This window comes from Triticum aestivum, chromosome 4A (assembly GCF_018294505.1).
Source record: "Triticum aestivum cultivar Chinese Spring chromosome 4A, IWGSC CS RefSeq v2.1, whole genome shotgun sequence".
NCBI lineage: Eukaryota > Viridiplantae > Streptophyta > Magnoliopsida > Poales > Poaceae > Triticum > Triticum aestivum.
The window spans coordinates 523,362,748-523,379,665 of record NC_057803.1 but is presented as its reverse complement, the minus strand read 5'-3'; the positions used below and the strand labels follow the sequence as shown (position 1 = coordinate 523,379,665).

Below are 16,918 nucleotides of genomic sequence, written 5' to 3'. Positions count from 1 at the left end.
AAGAGATGTGGACCATCAGATTGTAGGTTTCGATGGATAGGATGATCTGATTTTCCGCCTTTTTTTTTCTTTTATAGTGGTAGTAGATAAAGAAATAGTAGTACAAATCTAGCCCACAACTAATCTAGAAAATATAAAAATAAAATCTAGCCCACGATTAGAAAAAGGAGCAAGCGTTCCCACGATTCCAAACCGGGCAACTCGCTCGCTCGTCGCCGCCATCCTCGATGCCCTGCGACGCGTGCGGCTGCGCTTGCGGCCAGGCGCGTGAGGAATCAGAGTTCGCGGCGTCACTGCTGGACGCGGAAACGGCACCCGGCGGAGACAGCGCAGCGGCGCCATCGACGGGCTTCTCCATCTCCTGGGAGACGGTGAGGAGTCCGTTCGTTACCTCGAGCCTCGAGGAAGAGAAGGCCAAACTCACCCGGTGCCTTTTCCGGGTAAGTTCACCCTGAATGCGACCGCTGTATTTGTATTCTTAATACTAGTGTTTGGGGCGCCACCCGGTGGCACCGCCTAAAGAAAAGTTTGTGCGGTGCTAGGTAAGGTGACGCCCCTATCCATGGAATTTTAGCTCTGATTGATAACATGCATGCATGCACAACTGATGCATTACATACAATGCTCCTTTTCATCAAAAAGTGAACCAAATTCAGCAAATAAACAAGCAATTCTTCAAACATTCTGTTGGCAACCATTCAACATAATTCCATAAACGACAAATATAATTTTCTACACAGATCTTATGTCAACTGTTTACTAACAATCCTAGGCATGATGGTGCACTGCCTGGCATGTTGCTGCCCATTTAGCTGACTTGTTTGGTCTCTAAGAGGCTTAGTGCACATGTATATGTATTGCAACAGAGAAATTATAAGTTCAGAACAACTTAAACTGGTTGTAGAGATAATGCGGACCACCCATTATAGTTTTTTCTTGCATATGTTTGTATTTATAGCACAAGAAAGAAGACATACAGAGATACAGCCGGATGGCATGGAAAATGCATTACAGATAACTCTTATTACTGTCACCGCGCTACACTGTTCCGATGCTCGCCTTCCTCATCGCCTACTAGAGCAGCTGCTCGTCGGCGCCATCATTGACTCGCTATTGGAGTAGTATTCAATGTAGACCATGTCCCTCTCGTGGGTGTCACAGAAGTAGTGGTCGTCCACGTAGACGCGGACCTTGGCAATGACTGACGCTGCACTCCATAGAAAATTTGGCAGGTCTACATACCTCAAACGGGATAAAGAAATCAGCTTCTTCTATCAAAGGTCAGACCATGCGACAAATATGAAATAACAGGGCATGCCATCCATGCTACTCCAGATTATGTATGCTTACAAGCAAGAGGTTCATGTTCTCAGAATCGATCCAATTCAGCTATTTTCATGAGTTAATATATCTCATAGTCATGGATGAAATAATGTTGATAGCAAATTACTCTTATTGACTACTGATGATGTTGTGCTATGGGTATTTAATGATCAGTTACCAATGCAAATTGGCTGTAGCTTCCATGTCTTCTCCAGTCTCCTCTGAAGGTAACTTCTTTAGAAGAGGAGCAAAGCCACCAAAAAGGCTGAAAATTCGCCAGCTTTGGCATCACCTTGCAGTAGCACATAAGCTATTTTTGTACTGAGACCTACCAGTCAAGTTCAGCATAGAAAAATTAACAAGGAAATGTTGTTATAAACTGGACCAAATTTCTCAAAGGTCTTTAGCTAGTAATTCATTGGAGTTGATATCTTCAACTGTATATTGTTTGGCATCTTCTTGGCATTATTACAAACTCTGGATGATACTACAAATGGGAGGTATGCTTTAAATTCACTAAGATTAGAACTTTCTCCATCAAGGAGAAGAAAGCAACCCCTAAAAAGTGAAGGAATGTCAGAGCATAACAAAGGTTGTCACTGATTACATCAAATATACCAAAATATTGAAATTTAAATTTTGATGCTAGAAAACGGGCAACATTAGACAACTGAAATCCATATTAATCATAAAAACCAGTAGCATTTATTCTTACATAGTTGGATTATGAAAACCCAACATTACAGAAATGAGATAACACATTAAGATGTACTCTCATTTCAATAATCAACTTAGCACAGTCACATAGTAATATAGTAAGGAGTTCACAGGGACATAGTTCATGCAATCAAGTGATCATGCCTAGATGGATATGCAGGCATAAATTATTGCACTAACAACGGTCCTGGTTTCCCCAGTGCACATGCATCCTGAATCTTAAAAGGGCAATTCCCAAAAAATTGAATCTACATTGTGAAACAGAAATATCTCGTGAAACAATATCTTAATATACTTTGTTTAGATCCAATAGATCAATATCTGATTCTGTCAGATTTCGAATTAATTTCCTCGTGAAACAGAAACATTCTTGTACCTTTTGCCAATCTTACTTTGCTAGGAAAGAATAATCGAATCCATTTGGGCTATTGCTAGAACAATATATTTGTTTGTTTGCTTAGACTCAGAACATAAAATTAAAATTTGATTTGCATTCTTTTTTTCATAAGGTGAATGTTTATTCACAGAAGGTTCAAGTGGATTTAATTCTGAAATTGATCTAGATTTTTCTCTCTGTTGGAACCAGGGAACTCCTGCTCCATTTTACTAATCAGGACAATAAGAATAAAAGACAGAGCACCATGCGATGATCGATCATTGAGCAACCATCAGTGCAGAGCAGAGTTGGATAAGTATTGAGACCCTTAGATAATCAAAGATTCAGTACATGAATTTAGTCATACAGGAGAAAAATTAATCAACGTGAGGGGCTTGTGAGAGCAAGTGAGCAAGAACATACCACTGTGAGCTCTTCTCCATCACTGCTTTTCTAGCATTTCCGGCTTCCACCGCAATAGAGGAGGTGAACATCGCGGACCATAAGATACGTCAGTTTCATATGGTCCTAAACCATTAATCCTCTGCTGCATAATGTGTTTCTTCTTGTGACCCTTTTGCGACAATAAATAAGTAGAAGCTGCGCCTTCATCCTCCTCATAGCCATTGTCCTGAGCTCTCTTCGAAACAAAATATAGAAGGCTAAAACATTAGTAAGAGCATGAGATACATGCAAATACGATAGGAAGAAATTGAGGTAGTATTGATAAATAATACATACAACAGATATCTCATAATCTTAACTGAGTGCAGTGTTACCAATTTTCTGCAGTTATTAACTCTGTTAAATATATTTCCACAAATAAAGTGTTGAATAAAAAAATTAAACTCTGGCGCTGAGTGATGTCTAAAAAACAAATATGTCTACAAAACTCCTCTTAGCATCCAGGCAGTATAGAACTTCAAAACGTGAACTGAATATAACCAGACAATGAGACAGAAATTCGCAGAGTTTTCTCATATAGTTATGGAAGCTATTGAAGACCTCCACGACCAGTAATTTCGACCATGCAAGCAAAGCCTTAAATGCCTTTTTTTGCTAATTGCTTAATTATATGTGTCTGTCCATTGTGTGGATCAATACAGTACTCCAGTAAAAGGTAAAACAAGACGGAATATACAAATTATGTTCTTTATGTTGCTTACACTAATATTATTTTTAGAGATCAATGCCAACTTCAGTTCCATGGGATGACTCTCAATGCCAAGTTCAGTACTCTCATGGAATTGAAGTCAGAGTATACAATATTGTCCAAGGGATGTCCAAAATGCTAGTTTCAGTTCCATGACATATAACACAAATGATACAAGTCCAACAGGGCTTGAGAGAAAATACAGTAATCAAACACAGAAATGCACAGCCTAGAAATATGTAGAAGCATTCATCAAATAAGTAGTATGAAAGTTTGCACTATATCATGATATCACCGAAATCCTATGAAGCAGTACCAGAGTTAATCCTATGAAGTACCAAAGTTTTTCTTATGGACTTCTAGTGAAGCACTTTATTCTAAAATCCCAATACAACAACTCTTTATAATAAAATTCTTTTGTCAGATAAGCAAGCTCCCCTTTATGCTAACTACAGGGTATCAGTAAATCAGTACAATCACACTGGTGGAAATAAAGAATAGAGGACTTGACTCATATCCAATGCAAAATAAGAATGTTTGGATCACAGCCAGGCGTATTTGGCCATCCAAATCAGCCCATCCCACATCTGATAGAAGGGAATCAAGCGATAGTGAGCACATGAAAAAAAAGTTATTAAGATCTCGAACATAACCTCCTGTGAGCGCCATGACGGACGAGAAGAGGGTGAGCCGCTGGTCACCGAAATAGCAGCGGCGCAACCACTGCGGGCGGCGGCGATTGGTAATAGACCACGAGGAACGGCGCCGCCGCTCGTGGCGTCTGCAGCTTTCGCCGCGTCTAGCTCTGCACATACTGACACAATGCATCAGAAGAGACAAATGAAACCATAAGATCTAAAATACTATCAATAGAGCGCCAATATGCAGAAACATCCAAATCACCTTGTAAACATCCTCTTTACTAAGTATAATATTTGGGTTTTGAATTGCTTCATCGTCGCTGCTGGCATCACTATCATCCTCTTGCTCAACATTTTCATACCCAATGAGCAATGAAATAGCACCTGTCATAAGCCTGCATGTAGAATACACTTGTTTAGATGGGAAGCAACCAACAGTAGACACCTACATTTCCTTACAAAAATCCACCTCGAAGAAGGATGGAAACAAACATCGCATATAGCATTTGATGTGCAGTAATCAAACTAGACCCTTCGACGGTGAAGATCACATAGGATAGTAAAAGCCCTCTTATTTTGCTCTCGACTCTTCCTCGCCCTGAGAAACAGGACATAATCAGATAAGGTGGGAAACGGTCTCAAGTGTGTGCTTACTAGCTACAATGTTAAGCGCAATAATTCTTATCAAACCAAGTGTAAGATGTTGCAAACCTGCACTAATTTAAAAAGGATGCCTTGCAGTTTGCGATTCTTGGCTTCATTCGTGTGCTTCTGAATCATCCTTCTGATGCTGTAGATTGCTAGTCCCCCTTTTGGATATAAAAAAAGACTTGTAATGTGGTAATCATACAGAGATATTAACATGGGGGTGGGGAATCAGAACCATAAAGAAACACTCTAAAATTGTGCTCCTCTTGGATAGACACATTTGATGTACCTAAGGATCCAAATCGAACATAGTCATGATGGTATGACCTGGTCTACAAAAGAATCAAAGACTTGATATTAGTTATCATCAGCAGGCACCATTAATTAGCTTACACAAATAAATGAGCATATGTAAAAATCATTTACTTCATCAATCCTAGATGCAAAATAGATATAAAGATTTGTTTACCTTCTGAATCTATCAGGACCTGACCATCCTATGGACTACAGATCCTGATCCAAACTGTAATTTTCTTCCTGGAGGAGGCTGCCCACCAATTGTTTTGATGTTACTTTGCAGCTAAATTTAGTGCAGCTTCAATCAGCTCCTGAAGTTGGCCTTGTTCCTAGATTGCAGAACTGTTATGATAAAACAAAGTGTCAATCATCTCTTATCAGATGTAGAGAGACGTACAGAAACCAGCGACAAGGGGAAGTAAGAAGTTGCCACAGAAGTAGAGTAAGAAAGTGCTCCTACCGGATTTCACTGATGCCTAAGAGTATGACAAGGCCGCATCGCGCCGCCGCCTCCCGTGCGGCAGATCCAACCACCGACGCCTTCTCCGCCAGCTCTGTGCCACTGCCGGCGCTCGCGTGGCTTGGAGATGGAGACGAGAAAGACCCGCTGCGAGCTGCTCCTGTCGGATGTGATGGTGGCCGCGGCAGCCGCGCCGGCGATGGGTTCCAGATGGAGACGAAGTCGTTGCTGAGCCCGCCAGCGAGGAGGGGGTCATGCTCGTGACGGCGGTACCCGCCTTCTAGCCTGGGGCGGCCGTGGGGATAGGCTGGAGGAGAAGGTATGGTGGAGGTGGGTTTGGCGGCGCCGGCGGAACCCTAGCCGCCGGTCGGGTGGAGATAAGGGCATCTCCAGCCGCGCCCCACGAAGTCCTTCCTAGGCGTTTTTTTTCGCGCCGGCGCCGAAAAATCGGCCCAGTCACGCTCCTAGGAGCCCGATTTTCGCTGTCTTGGGCCGAAAACAGCGTTGACAGACCCAGGCCGAACTCGGTGCGCTGGGGGGCGCCCGGGAGCGCCGGGGCGAACTGTTTTGGCGCGAAACAGCCGCGGGCCTGCCGCGTCAGCGACTCTACCCTCTTCTCGCCCCTTCGTCGTCCTCATCGCCTCGTTTCCCACGACGAATCAATGCCAAAGCTGCCGCGCTGCCGCGCCGGTCAGCCTGCGCCATTGATGCCTACGGGCGGCGCAGTGAAGACCGAATGACGCGCGTCCCTCGCCCTCCCTCGCCCGTCACGCGTACTCACGGCGGCTCGCGCACGGGCGGCGCCTCGGCCTATATAAGACGCGCCCCAGCGCACTCGGCGACTCGTACTCTCTCACTGTCGTCGTTCCTCCCTCTCCTCTCTCTCGCCGTCGTCGTTCCTCCCTCTCCTCTCTCTCGCTGTCTCCAGCACCCATGGCCGAGCGCTTCCCAGGCGACGGCGCGGCAGCGAACGGCTTCGGCCGCCGCCATCTTCACGAGAGCGAGGCTCGCCTCCTTTTCGAGGCCGAGTACCCGGTCTCGCCGGACATGCGGGTACCCGAGGCGTGGAGGATCAGCGCTGGCGGCGTGCCGGTGCCCCCGATACCCACCGGCGCGGCGCGGCGTGCGGAGATCGCACGCGTCCGCTCGTCCTGCCGCGTGCGGCGAGGGAGGGGCCATGGTACGTCCCCAACAGCCCGCTCTGGGAGCCCTACTTCCGCCGCCGTCACGCCGAGCAGCTCGAGGCCACCAACGGTGTCGAGCCCTCCGGCAGGCTCAACGCCGTCGACCGGCGTCGGTGGTGGGGTATGCCCGGGCACACGTTGGAGGCCGTCCTCGAGTACATCGAGGGCGGCAACACGCCGCGCCTCGAGTACCCCGCTCCCCCGTCCTTCACACGCCGCCGGGGAAGCTCCTGGACCCCGAGGCGCATGGAGACCGAGGGGTCCTCCTCCTCGTCCGGCGGCTCCCCCTGCCTCCACCTCTGCCCCGTCAAGCCGGAGCCCCAAGGCACGCCTATCAGCGCGCGCACCCGCAGCTCCGGCGTCCGCATCGGCGACAACGCCTCCCCCACCGGCCGCTTCGTCCTCGTCGAGCCCAAGCCGGAGCCCAAGCCGGAGCACGGCCTCCCCTTGGAGTACGAGGAGATAGCCCGGCGTGACTTCTCCGACGAGGACGCCCTGCGGTGGGCGCGGGACGACTACCTCCGCGACGAGATGGTCCGGCAGCGCCGGGCCCTGGAGGAGATCGCCGCCCGCAAGCGTGGGCGCGAGGACGAGCACAGCGTCGTGGTCCTCGACAGCGACGACGACGACGACGCGCCCGGACCGTCCAACCCGCCGCGCAAACCGGGGGGGGGATGCAGCAGGGACGGCGGAGGCGTCGGCGGGGGCGACGACGACGACGACGACGACGGTGACTACACGCGGTTCTACCGCCTCCTCGGTATGTAGAATCGCGTGAGCGGGCGGCGAGGCGGGCGGCGAGGGAGACGGCGGGGGTAGCCCGCGGTAGTTTTTCCCTTTTTTTGTAAAGTATGTTTAAATTTGAACGAACTCGTCGATGTTTGCGTTAAATTTGAGTCGTGTTTGCGCCGTATTTGACTTTTTTAAAAACCTGTGGGGGGCCGCGACTGGGGGGCATCACGCCCCCAGTGCGCGGTTTAGCGCCGGTGCGCCCCCAGGGGGCGATTTTTTGCCCCTCCTGGAGGGCCAATGGCTGGAGATGCCCTAAGGAGATGCGAGATAGAGGAAGCTGCGTGGGATTGGACTGCTTTTGTCTCTCTTGTCCCCATCCGATGCGTTTTCTCTCCCTCTCTTGCACATCCAATTGGCTAGCACAAAGCTCTCTCGCCATTGGCTGTCATGCACAGTACGAGGGTGATGACGTGGACATGCCGAGGGATCGCTCGATCTCTCTTTGTCTCCTAGCGATCCAACGTGGCATTGTTTTTGATAATCATATGATCTTATTTTTCGGAAAGATTTTCCATCGATTCATCAAACACCATACACAATGGCAATAAAAAGAACGCTAGAACTATAAATCCAATGTTTATAGATCATCTAGCAACGACTATAATCACCATAGCGAGCCAAAGTCATGCCACCGTCATCATCCCTCTCTTATCGGAACCTAATAGACCTTGTTGTAGCACTCAGTCGAAAAGTCATCATGCTAAGGACCTACACAACTAGTGCACGAAAAAAAACGCTTTGCCCGACAAGCTCATGCGAAAAGGTGGCGAACCCTGGCACACACGCCCCCTCCAACCTCTTTCTTGCCGCCCCACCACTTTCGCCACCATCGGGCAAAACCCAGTCGGTGTAGGAAGCGTCAGAGCTCTCTTCCTCCTTAGTGGGTCCCCTGCATCATGGGATGCGGCAACCACCTAGAATCGCGGTGCTCGTGCAAGGCGAGGCGGCGATGTCGTGGACGGTTGTGCCAGTGGTGAGGGCGGCCGCTCATGCTGTAGTGGCTGTGTGGGCTCGACTGGTCGCGGGGTGGCGGGGGCTGCGAGTGGCTGGTGCGGTGTGATTCCTGGCCGCGGCTATCATGGTGCGGCATGGCGCATGGGGTAGAGGGTGTCGGCGGCGGGGTAGTGCATGTGGTGCACGCCTGGGTTGGCCCGTGGCTCTGGTGTTGGGGGCTGCTCACGGTCATGGCTGCCATGGTGGCCGGTCTGGGTTGGCCAAATCTGGCGGCCTACGCTGCGGGTGCCCCGAGATGCTTGCAGGCGGTTGTTGCTCCCCTTTCCTGGGGGCTTGGCTTTGCTCTGTGTATGACAACGTCATGGTGGGAGCACCATGGTTGCACTTGTAGAACATGCCACTACAGTGGCTCGGGAGGCTGCGGGGTGCGGGTGGTGGTGATTCCTCCCTTCGCCTAGGTTCGGGCCGGTGGCATGGGATGGTCGCGCGGCGGAGATGGTCGGGACTTGGGACTCATTCTCAGGTCGATCAGATTGGTGCACGAGGCGGGTCGAAGCTCCTATTCCGCAGTAGGCGATAGGGGGCTCGGTCCCAGTGGTGCCCGCGGGCGGTGAGGTCTCTCTCCCTGTGGGTGCTATGGTCGATGGTGGTGGTAAAGACATGGCTACTCCGTCCGGCTAATTGGCGTCGAAGGCCACGGGCTTCATCATGCGATCTTGCTCAGCGACGACCGTCGGTAGTCATGGGGTTGTGTCTTTCGTGGTCCCCCGGGAATGGCTAGAGACGCAGGCATGGGCGGCACTGTGGAGGCGTTGACCCATATTTTGTACGTAATGCCAGTCTATGTGTGAAAAAAGGCGCCTTCTACTCTTCCTACTGTAGTTGGTGCATCATGATGTGGGCGGTTGGTGATGTCTCGGACAAGAATGTCGGGGCGGCGGCCCGGGATGGTAGTCTACATGGTTGGCTCTCTGGCGAGTGCCATGCTTGTAGTGGTGGCTTTCCCTCTTGGTCGTGTGAGCGGCAAAGAGGTGTAGCGGCAGATAGCTTGGGCGCACTCTCTATCATTGGTAGTGGCGTCACCCCGATACAGATTTGGGGCGATATGTTTTCGTCGCACTTGTCCTGGAGACTTTGTGGTGGCACCAGGGAGCTGTCGAGTGAAAGCTCTGTGCTTTGTCCCCGATGACGGCGACGCTTGCGGACACCACTCTCTTCTTGAAGACTTATTCGTGGTGTTCCTATCTGTGGCACGGTTTCGGATGAAGACCCTTGTTCGGTGTGGACTCGGCAGCGGCGACACTTAGCATTGTATTCTCTCCTGAGGGGGTTGCCGTCAAGCTTAGGTGTTACTGGGCGTGGCATGACATTGCACTCAGATCTTCCTTTGTCCCTTTAGGTAGTGTAGTCGTTTGCTTCCTGTGTAATCCGATTATTTTGGGATCAGCATTGTATGAGGATGACCTCACGACCTTATATTGTTTGGACGTATTCTTTGTTCGGTTTTTGCTTTATCTATAATAAAGCAGGACAGAAGCCTGTTTCGAGAGAAGGACCAGTGCACTAGAGCAGCAATTGTAGATAATGAAGAGAAGCGTATATCAAAGGATCCATCCTATAGACACATGAACGAAGACCGAATCCGCGCAGATCCACGGAAAACAAACACTGACGGAATCCCACAAGATTTACCGAAGACACACCTTCACACGCTCTTCGATGACGGAAGACGCACTGTTGGGACAAGGGCTAGGTGGGGAGAAGTTTATTCCATCTTCAGGGAGCCACCGCCACATTGCCTTTCTCAGCAAGACACAAACCCTAAACAGACTAAAAAACACCCAAAATCGAAGTAGAAGCCCTCCCACCAATAAGGGCCGGAATTTATCGTGCCTCCATAACCCTAAAACTACATAAGTCGAGGCAGACGATGCAGGATACAAATCAGGAAAATCATCTCGGTTTTATTTTAAACAATTCCCACCCCCTTCTATTCGAAAAAAAACTACCCCCTTCAATTCCATTGTAATAGTAGTGCATGTCTACCGTTGTTTACGTGACAACAGAATCCACTCTAAAATCAACAAGCTCTTTGATCTAATATTGGTTTCTACTATATCAAAATCAAACTACACATAGTCAATTACCTCCTATTATAATCCGCGAATTCTAAGTTCTTTTCTTGCAAAAAGTTCTAGACTATTATTGTGTTGTACTCTAATCCTCCTCGATCATTAACTGGAGTGTGACATCTAATTACTGCGTGCATATATGCATTCTTGCAATGTGCTGTACTGACACTTTCCCCGGCTTTGCAGGCACTGTCGGTCCTACTGTGGTTGCTTGTTGTCGATTTATTTAAAGGACATGGTCGTTTGATATATTCTGTGGCCATATTGATGGCCTTTTTCATTGGCGCGATGTGGAGCACATTGGCGTGATGTGTCAAAGCCTTCCAAAACCACCAACATTGGGCCAATTGAATACATGGTCTATACTTTGGCTTAACTTGCTTTATTTTCTGCTCATTATCGGACATCCGATATGTCCCGCCTCCGTCAGACAAATCAATTTTCAGTCTTTTGTTTCTTCATCGATCTTGTGTCTGAACATATGTCGTGTTAATAATATATGTAAGACATTAAGCGCATGTCAGTGCGTTTATCGAAAGATTTATTCTGTTTAACCTAGGGGCTTATGTTGATGTATTCCAAAAATGCTGAGTAAAGCAATTGGATATGATTTGGTCAGGGGGTTGCTCTGCTCCAAGGAGTGTCAACAGCATGCCGTGTGCTGATCACACCATTTTTGTTGTTAGAATTATACTGTAGAATACAGTGTCCTTTGTCAAGTAATGCCCAGCCACCGGACACTGCAGGTCTGCAGCAGCGTAGCCACACGCACGAAGCAATGTCGCAGACCCCATCCACGCCGACAAGTGACAAATTGTGCCAAACTCAATCTGATAACGCAACGCCGCCACCACGGCCTCGCCGCCTCACCGTTTCACTGCGCAGCCACACCACAATCGTGCAATCGACTTTGGCATACAGTACATTAGGCCAACTCTACCGCGCGATCTTAAACGGACGCCCGATTTGATCGGATTTTGTCCCTTTGGATAGGGCGATGGGGAAGTGTCCAGGCCTGTCCTCGGATGCGGTAGTCATGCGTCCAGCACGCGACCACATCCGTTTGCCCCATTCTATCCGCCAGGCTAAAAGTGCCCATGTTTTCATATCAAAACTAGTTTTCACGTCTGAATATTAATTGTCTGAAAATAAAAATAGTTTTACAACCCAATCGAAATTGTCTCTAATAAAATAATTTTACAACCAAATCGAAATTGTCTTGAATGAACATAAAATGAATCAATACATCTATTGGTTGCCAATATGATCCCACACGTGCTCAACCAAGTCATTTTAAAGATCCAAATGAGTGTGCCAATCACGCAACTCACAATGGAATTGAACAAATTGTTCAAATGTGGCCGGTTCTTGATGCAGGAGCTCAACATTTTCACATTGATAATCAAATCCTTGGTCGAAGATACTCTTATCACGCTCGTCCTCGACGATCATGTTGTGCATGATCACACAAGCACTTATCACCTTCCAAAGCTTCGTTTCATCCCATGACAGTGCAGGGTTCCGAACGATACCCCACCGAGATTGAAGCACACCAAAAGCACGTTCCACATCCTTTCTAGCACTCTCTTGCATTTGGGCAAATCTCTTTCCCTTCTCACCTTGGGGTTTCGAGATTGTCTTCACAAAAGTTGACCACTGAGGATATATACCATCAGCTAGATAGTATCCCTTGTTGTACCGGTGGCCGTTGATCTCAAAGTTGACAAGTGGGGAGTGGCCTTCTGCAAGCCTTGCGAAGACTGGAGAACGCTGCAGCATGTTGATATCATTGTGAGAACCTGCCATGCCGAAGAAAGAATGCCATATCCAAAGATCCTGCGAAGCCACCGCTTCTAATATGATAGTGCACGCTTTGACATGCCCCTTGTACTGGCCCTGCCAAGCAAATGGACAGTTCTTTCACTCCTGGTGCATACAATCTATGCTGCCAAGCATGCCTGTAAAGCCTCTAGCTGCGTTGGTCGCCAACAATCTCTCTGTATCAGCGGCAGTTGGCTGCCTCAAGTACTCCGGGCCAAACACCTCGATCACAGCCTAGCAGAACTTGTACATTGACATCAGACATGTTGTCTCACTCATACGCACATATTCATCCACCAGATCGCCTGGAATTCCATATGTAAGCATGCGGATGGCCGCGGTGCATTTCTGGTAAGAGGAGAATCCAAGCTTGCCAAGGGCATCCGTCTTGCACTCGAAGTATGGGGCATGAGCAACCACTCCCTCTCGGATACGATTGAACACATGCCTTGCCATTCGAAAACGGCGACGGAATTTATCCGGCTTGAAGAGCGGGGTGTTCGCAAAGTAATCGGCATAGAGCGGGGTGTGGCCTCTCTTCCTGTTGCGGTTCAGGTTGGGAGCATGGCTAGGGAGTGACCCCCTGTACCGAGAAAGCTGTCGTTGAATGTGGTCGTGAACGACCAGTGCAACCACCACAAGATCTTCATAATCCGACGACGAATCGTCCGATGAACAAATAAAGTGGTGGAAGAAAAACTCATCTTCACTGTCCATACCTTTGTGGGCAAAGTATCGAATACCTTGCGGTCGTGGTGGCAACGAGGCCGCGATGATCACCTTGATGCAGCAGGGGTGGTTGGCGGCCGGGTACTAGCCGCTCTGGAGCACTCGTCGGAAGCTACCGCGGCCGCCGTGGTACGTCGCCAACGGTTGTATCCCCTCTGCCGTCGGCTGCCACGGCGACGGCCAAACCTCATCCGATCGACGTCCAAAACTACGATGAAAGCGCGGGCGTGGTGGCGGTCATGTCGAGACGTCGTTTGGTATGGACGATCGGGGGCTGCGCGGTGAGGAGGCGACCGGAGAATAGCGGCGGGTCGGGGCGGGGAGAGGGGTGAAAGGGTTGGAAGCGAAGGGACTACTAGTGTCCCCGACAGGCGGGCCATGGGGGGGGGGGACAAGGGCGTGCGGCGAGCCCGTCCGCGCGATGTCCGCTTTATCCCAAATTCGATGCAAGTTTGGGCTGAGATGAGTCGAAAACGAACGGAATCAGAACATTTGTCCGTTTGAGGCCACGTGTTGGGCCGCGCTATTCGTCCGTTCTACCCCAAACGGACGCATCCGGATAAGATGGGGTCGCGCGATGGAGTTGGCCTTATTCCTGAGATTGAATGATCAGCTCGTGGAAGACTTGCATGGGCGTGTTCACTCTACAAAATTTTGCAATTTAGAATTTATGCTACCTCTTGTTGACGCACAAAATCTATTCCTAATAATAATAATAATAATAATAAAGCACGGATTGACTTCGTGGGTTCACCGTCATAATACGCTTTTTTTGTGAATTTAAGCTTTCAGTTTTTTTTACCTATATTATTTTCTACATCCGAGGTGGTATTATTCATGTATTCATGTGATCATATGACCCGCCACGCACGACTGTTCCATTGTTCCATTATTCCACGCACGACTTTTCCGTTGTTCCTGTTATTAATCAGGAAGAAGCGTTTTGGTACGTAAAAAAAATTTCCACGAACAGGAAAAAGGCGTTGATCAAGGACACGAGACGGAACCGAGTCGACGTCCATCGAGATCAATCTACCACGCCTACATATAAAAACAGGAGGGGAGGCGGCGGCCAGAGGTAAGGGACGAGGAAGTGCCCAGGGCGGCGGCGGCGGCTGGAGCTTGGAGGGGCCGGATCCGTGCGCGTCAGGGGCTGGGGAGGCGGATTCGAAGGTGGGCGGCGCGGCGGTGTCGCCGGTGACGGCGAGGAAGGCCGGAGCGCGGCTTCTCGGGCAGAAACGAGACAAGGAGGTGAGGAGAGAAGAAGCGACAAGCGACAAAGGAAGGAAGGTGCGACGACCTAGGCAGGAGCTCGCCGGAGCAGGGCGACGACCGACGGGCGCGGCTGACGAAGGGATACGACACGGCGTTGCGAAATCCTTTGCAGGTGCGAGCGGACGACAGCGCCATGAACGGCTGGGTGCGCGACGACGCGGAGCCCTCCTGTCGCTATGGCGCCCCAGTGGAGTGCCCTGAGGCCGCGGATGCTGCTCCTACACAAGGTCAGTCTCCTCTACGTGGTTCTATAGCGCAGCTCCTGTCTCGCACCATGCTGCTGAACTTCTGCCCCTCAACCCCACTGCTCCTCCTAAATTAGCTCAATGGCGTTGACTCTTCGATAGAGGATGGTGTGGTGTCAGGCCAGGCAGCATAACACTCTACGAGTACACGTTCTGCAGGTGGATTCGTACTCTTCCACTCTAATTTCTTGGTTAGAGTCGATGCCCTCATGGTGTTTGACAAATTGCTATTTCTCCACCGCCCCTGCATCAAGCTGCACACCAGGAAGATGGTTGATATTGGGTACAACATATCGCCAAAGTATATGGTTCTCTTTCTCGTTCCTTGTTTCTTGTACAAGTTCATTACTTATTTGTTTACTAATTTTATGTTTCACGATAGACTGATTGTGTTTTGGAATTTCACAATCCCTTCTATCTCTCTGTTATGATTTTGGTTTCTTGCCCTATTGTGCTGATATAGCGGGCTGACCTTAGGTAGTAAAATAAATCATGTCCCTTCCACAAAATAAGAATTTTTTACTGTTACATACTCATCAATGTTACATGATGTGCAGTTTAGAAATTTGATTTCTAGGGGACTTTTACTACATGTCCAGTTATGGTTTCATGATAAAAGGAGCGCACACAAAACATTTGTTGAATCAATACTTGAACAAAATGTATGGAGTTCTTGTTGCGTGCTCCAAGTCATCAACCATGCAAAATAAATCCTATAAGCTGTTCTCACCATACAATCTTTTGAACCAATTTTGTGAAGTTAGTACGATATGATTATTGTTTTTGTAAGCTTCCCTATAGATATATTGGAGCTATGAACTCTGCAAAAGCCACTAAAATATATATGTAGACTTGCATAGAAATAATTAATTTTTAATTGTTATTTGGTGATTATGACTCGCAGCCCTTGAGGCTGAGCAGCCGCCATTGGCTCATGGGTATGGAAGCAGAGTCCGGGATGGCGATGGTGTCAAGGAGGACTCTTGGACGTCCACCGATTGCATCGCTGCTGCCGTACCCATGGAGTGGCGCGGCTCTAACTACTCTGAGATGGTATTCCTCCCTCTTTCTTTCCTAACAGAACTATTCTTGTGTCACCCCCTTCTCTAAATGAAGTACAACCTGCTAGCTACCTGATGGGCACTGCCACTAAACTTGTCAACCGATGCATTGTAGACTCCAACAGTGGTGGGAAGGAATCAGATTCCAATGAAACTAGCACTAATGTGTTTTTACACAGTTGCCTTTTTTGCTAAATTACCTAGCTTCTTCGTGGTAGAGTAGGTACAAAGATACTCTCTGATGAATTTGATTGGTATTGTGTAAAGTAGAAAGCCTGAAATTACTTCGTTGGTAACTGAGTTAACTAATCCCAGAACTAGAAACAAGCAGGTGATCGAAAGATTTGTGGATTGTGAACCTTTTACGCAGTCTTATCCCTAGGGTGCACAACATTTGCTTTTAGCAAAGGGCATCTATTGCTGAGATTCTTACAAATTGCTGGGAGTCAGCGCAAAGTACATGGACGGTGCGATATTTTAAAATTGTGAAACAGCCTCCAAGCTACTTGTGAAGGTGTCAGTTTCTGCATTGATAAAGATTTAATTATACTTCTGGTGGGATTTTTTCTGTTAGCTATCTGTACAAGAGAATGAACTTGAGAAATATTAATTTCTAGATAAATTTCTTTGGAAAGTGAAGCTTCCCCTGAAAATTAAAGTTTTTCATGTCTGGTTTTGAAAAAATCAACATACTAACTAAAGTCAATTTATTCAAACGATGTTTTCAGGGAGATAAAACATGTCAATTGTGTGGTAGAGATGAGATTATTGGTGCAGAGGAATCAGTATTACAACAGAACTTGAAGCTGCCGAAGATGGATGATGTTTGGTTTTGGTGGAAAGATCATCTTCCATTTTTGCTTTTCATTATTCAACGGGACAATTTCCTAATTCTTTGTTAGTACTCGCTGGAAAGATTATTAGTATGGATATAGGTTTGTCAAAATTTATTAGCACATGAGATTCTTTGTTCGGACCCCCTTTGGCTCTACATAATTCTTTGGAGTGGGATTCTAGATAGATGCTTATGAACCTCATAAAAAAGTAGTACGCCTTTGATCCTAACTGACTGTTTGTATGTCGGATGATTTCAACTTGCTATGTCCCAAC

General features: G+C 48.1%; 2 protein-coding genes and 1 long non-coding RNA gene across 11 annotated transcripts; 2 read left to right on the top strand and 1 right to left on the bottom strand.

The window, feature by feature from the left end:
* Positions 1-112: 112 nt before the first annotated feature.
* LOC123086697 (uncharacterized) lies at positions 113-11,150 on the top strand. Its single transcript, XM_044508475.1, has 2 exons — positions 113-440; positions 10,864-11,150. Exons 1-2 carry the CDS (start codon positions 228-230, stop codon positions 10,984-10,986), a joined length of 336 nt encoding a protein of 111 aa, XP_044364410.1. The 5' UTR covers positions 113-227; the 3' UTR covers positions 10,987-11,150.
* On the bottom strand, positions 902-6,034 carry LOC123086698 (uncharacterized). 9 transcript variants are annotated; one of them, XR_006441086.1, is made up of 10 exons: positions 5,616-6,034; positions 5,328-5,497; positions 5,148-5,190; positions 4,922-5,019; positions 4,680-4,808; positions 4,473-4,605; positions 4,223-4,383; positions 2,840-3,056; positions 1,502-1,651; positions 902-1,234 (listed from the first exon to the last, which is right to left on the bottom strand). It is a non-coding gene; the product is annotated as an uncharacterized lncRNA (long non-coding RNA). The 9 variants fall into 9 exon arrangements; XR_006441088.1 differs by having other exon boundaries at positions 2,840-3,047; XR_006441084.1 differs by having other exon boundaries at positions 4,223-4,374.
* A 3,078-nt stretch (positions 11,151-14,228) lies between the features above and the next one.
* Positions 14,229-16,710, top strand: LOC123083875 (uncharacterized). Its single transcript, XM_044505758.1, has 4 exons — positions 14,229-14,729; positions 14,907-15,048; positions 15,652-15,800; positions 16,537-16,710. Exons 1-4 carry the CDS (start codon positions 14,679-14,681, stop codon positions 16,708-16,710), a joined length of 516 nt encoding a protein of 171 aa, XP_044361693.1. The 5' UTR covers positions 14,229-14,678.
* The last annotated feature ends 208 nt before the right edge of the window (positions 16,711-16,918 follow it).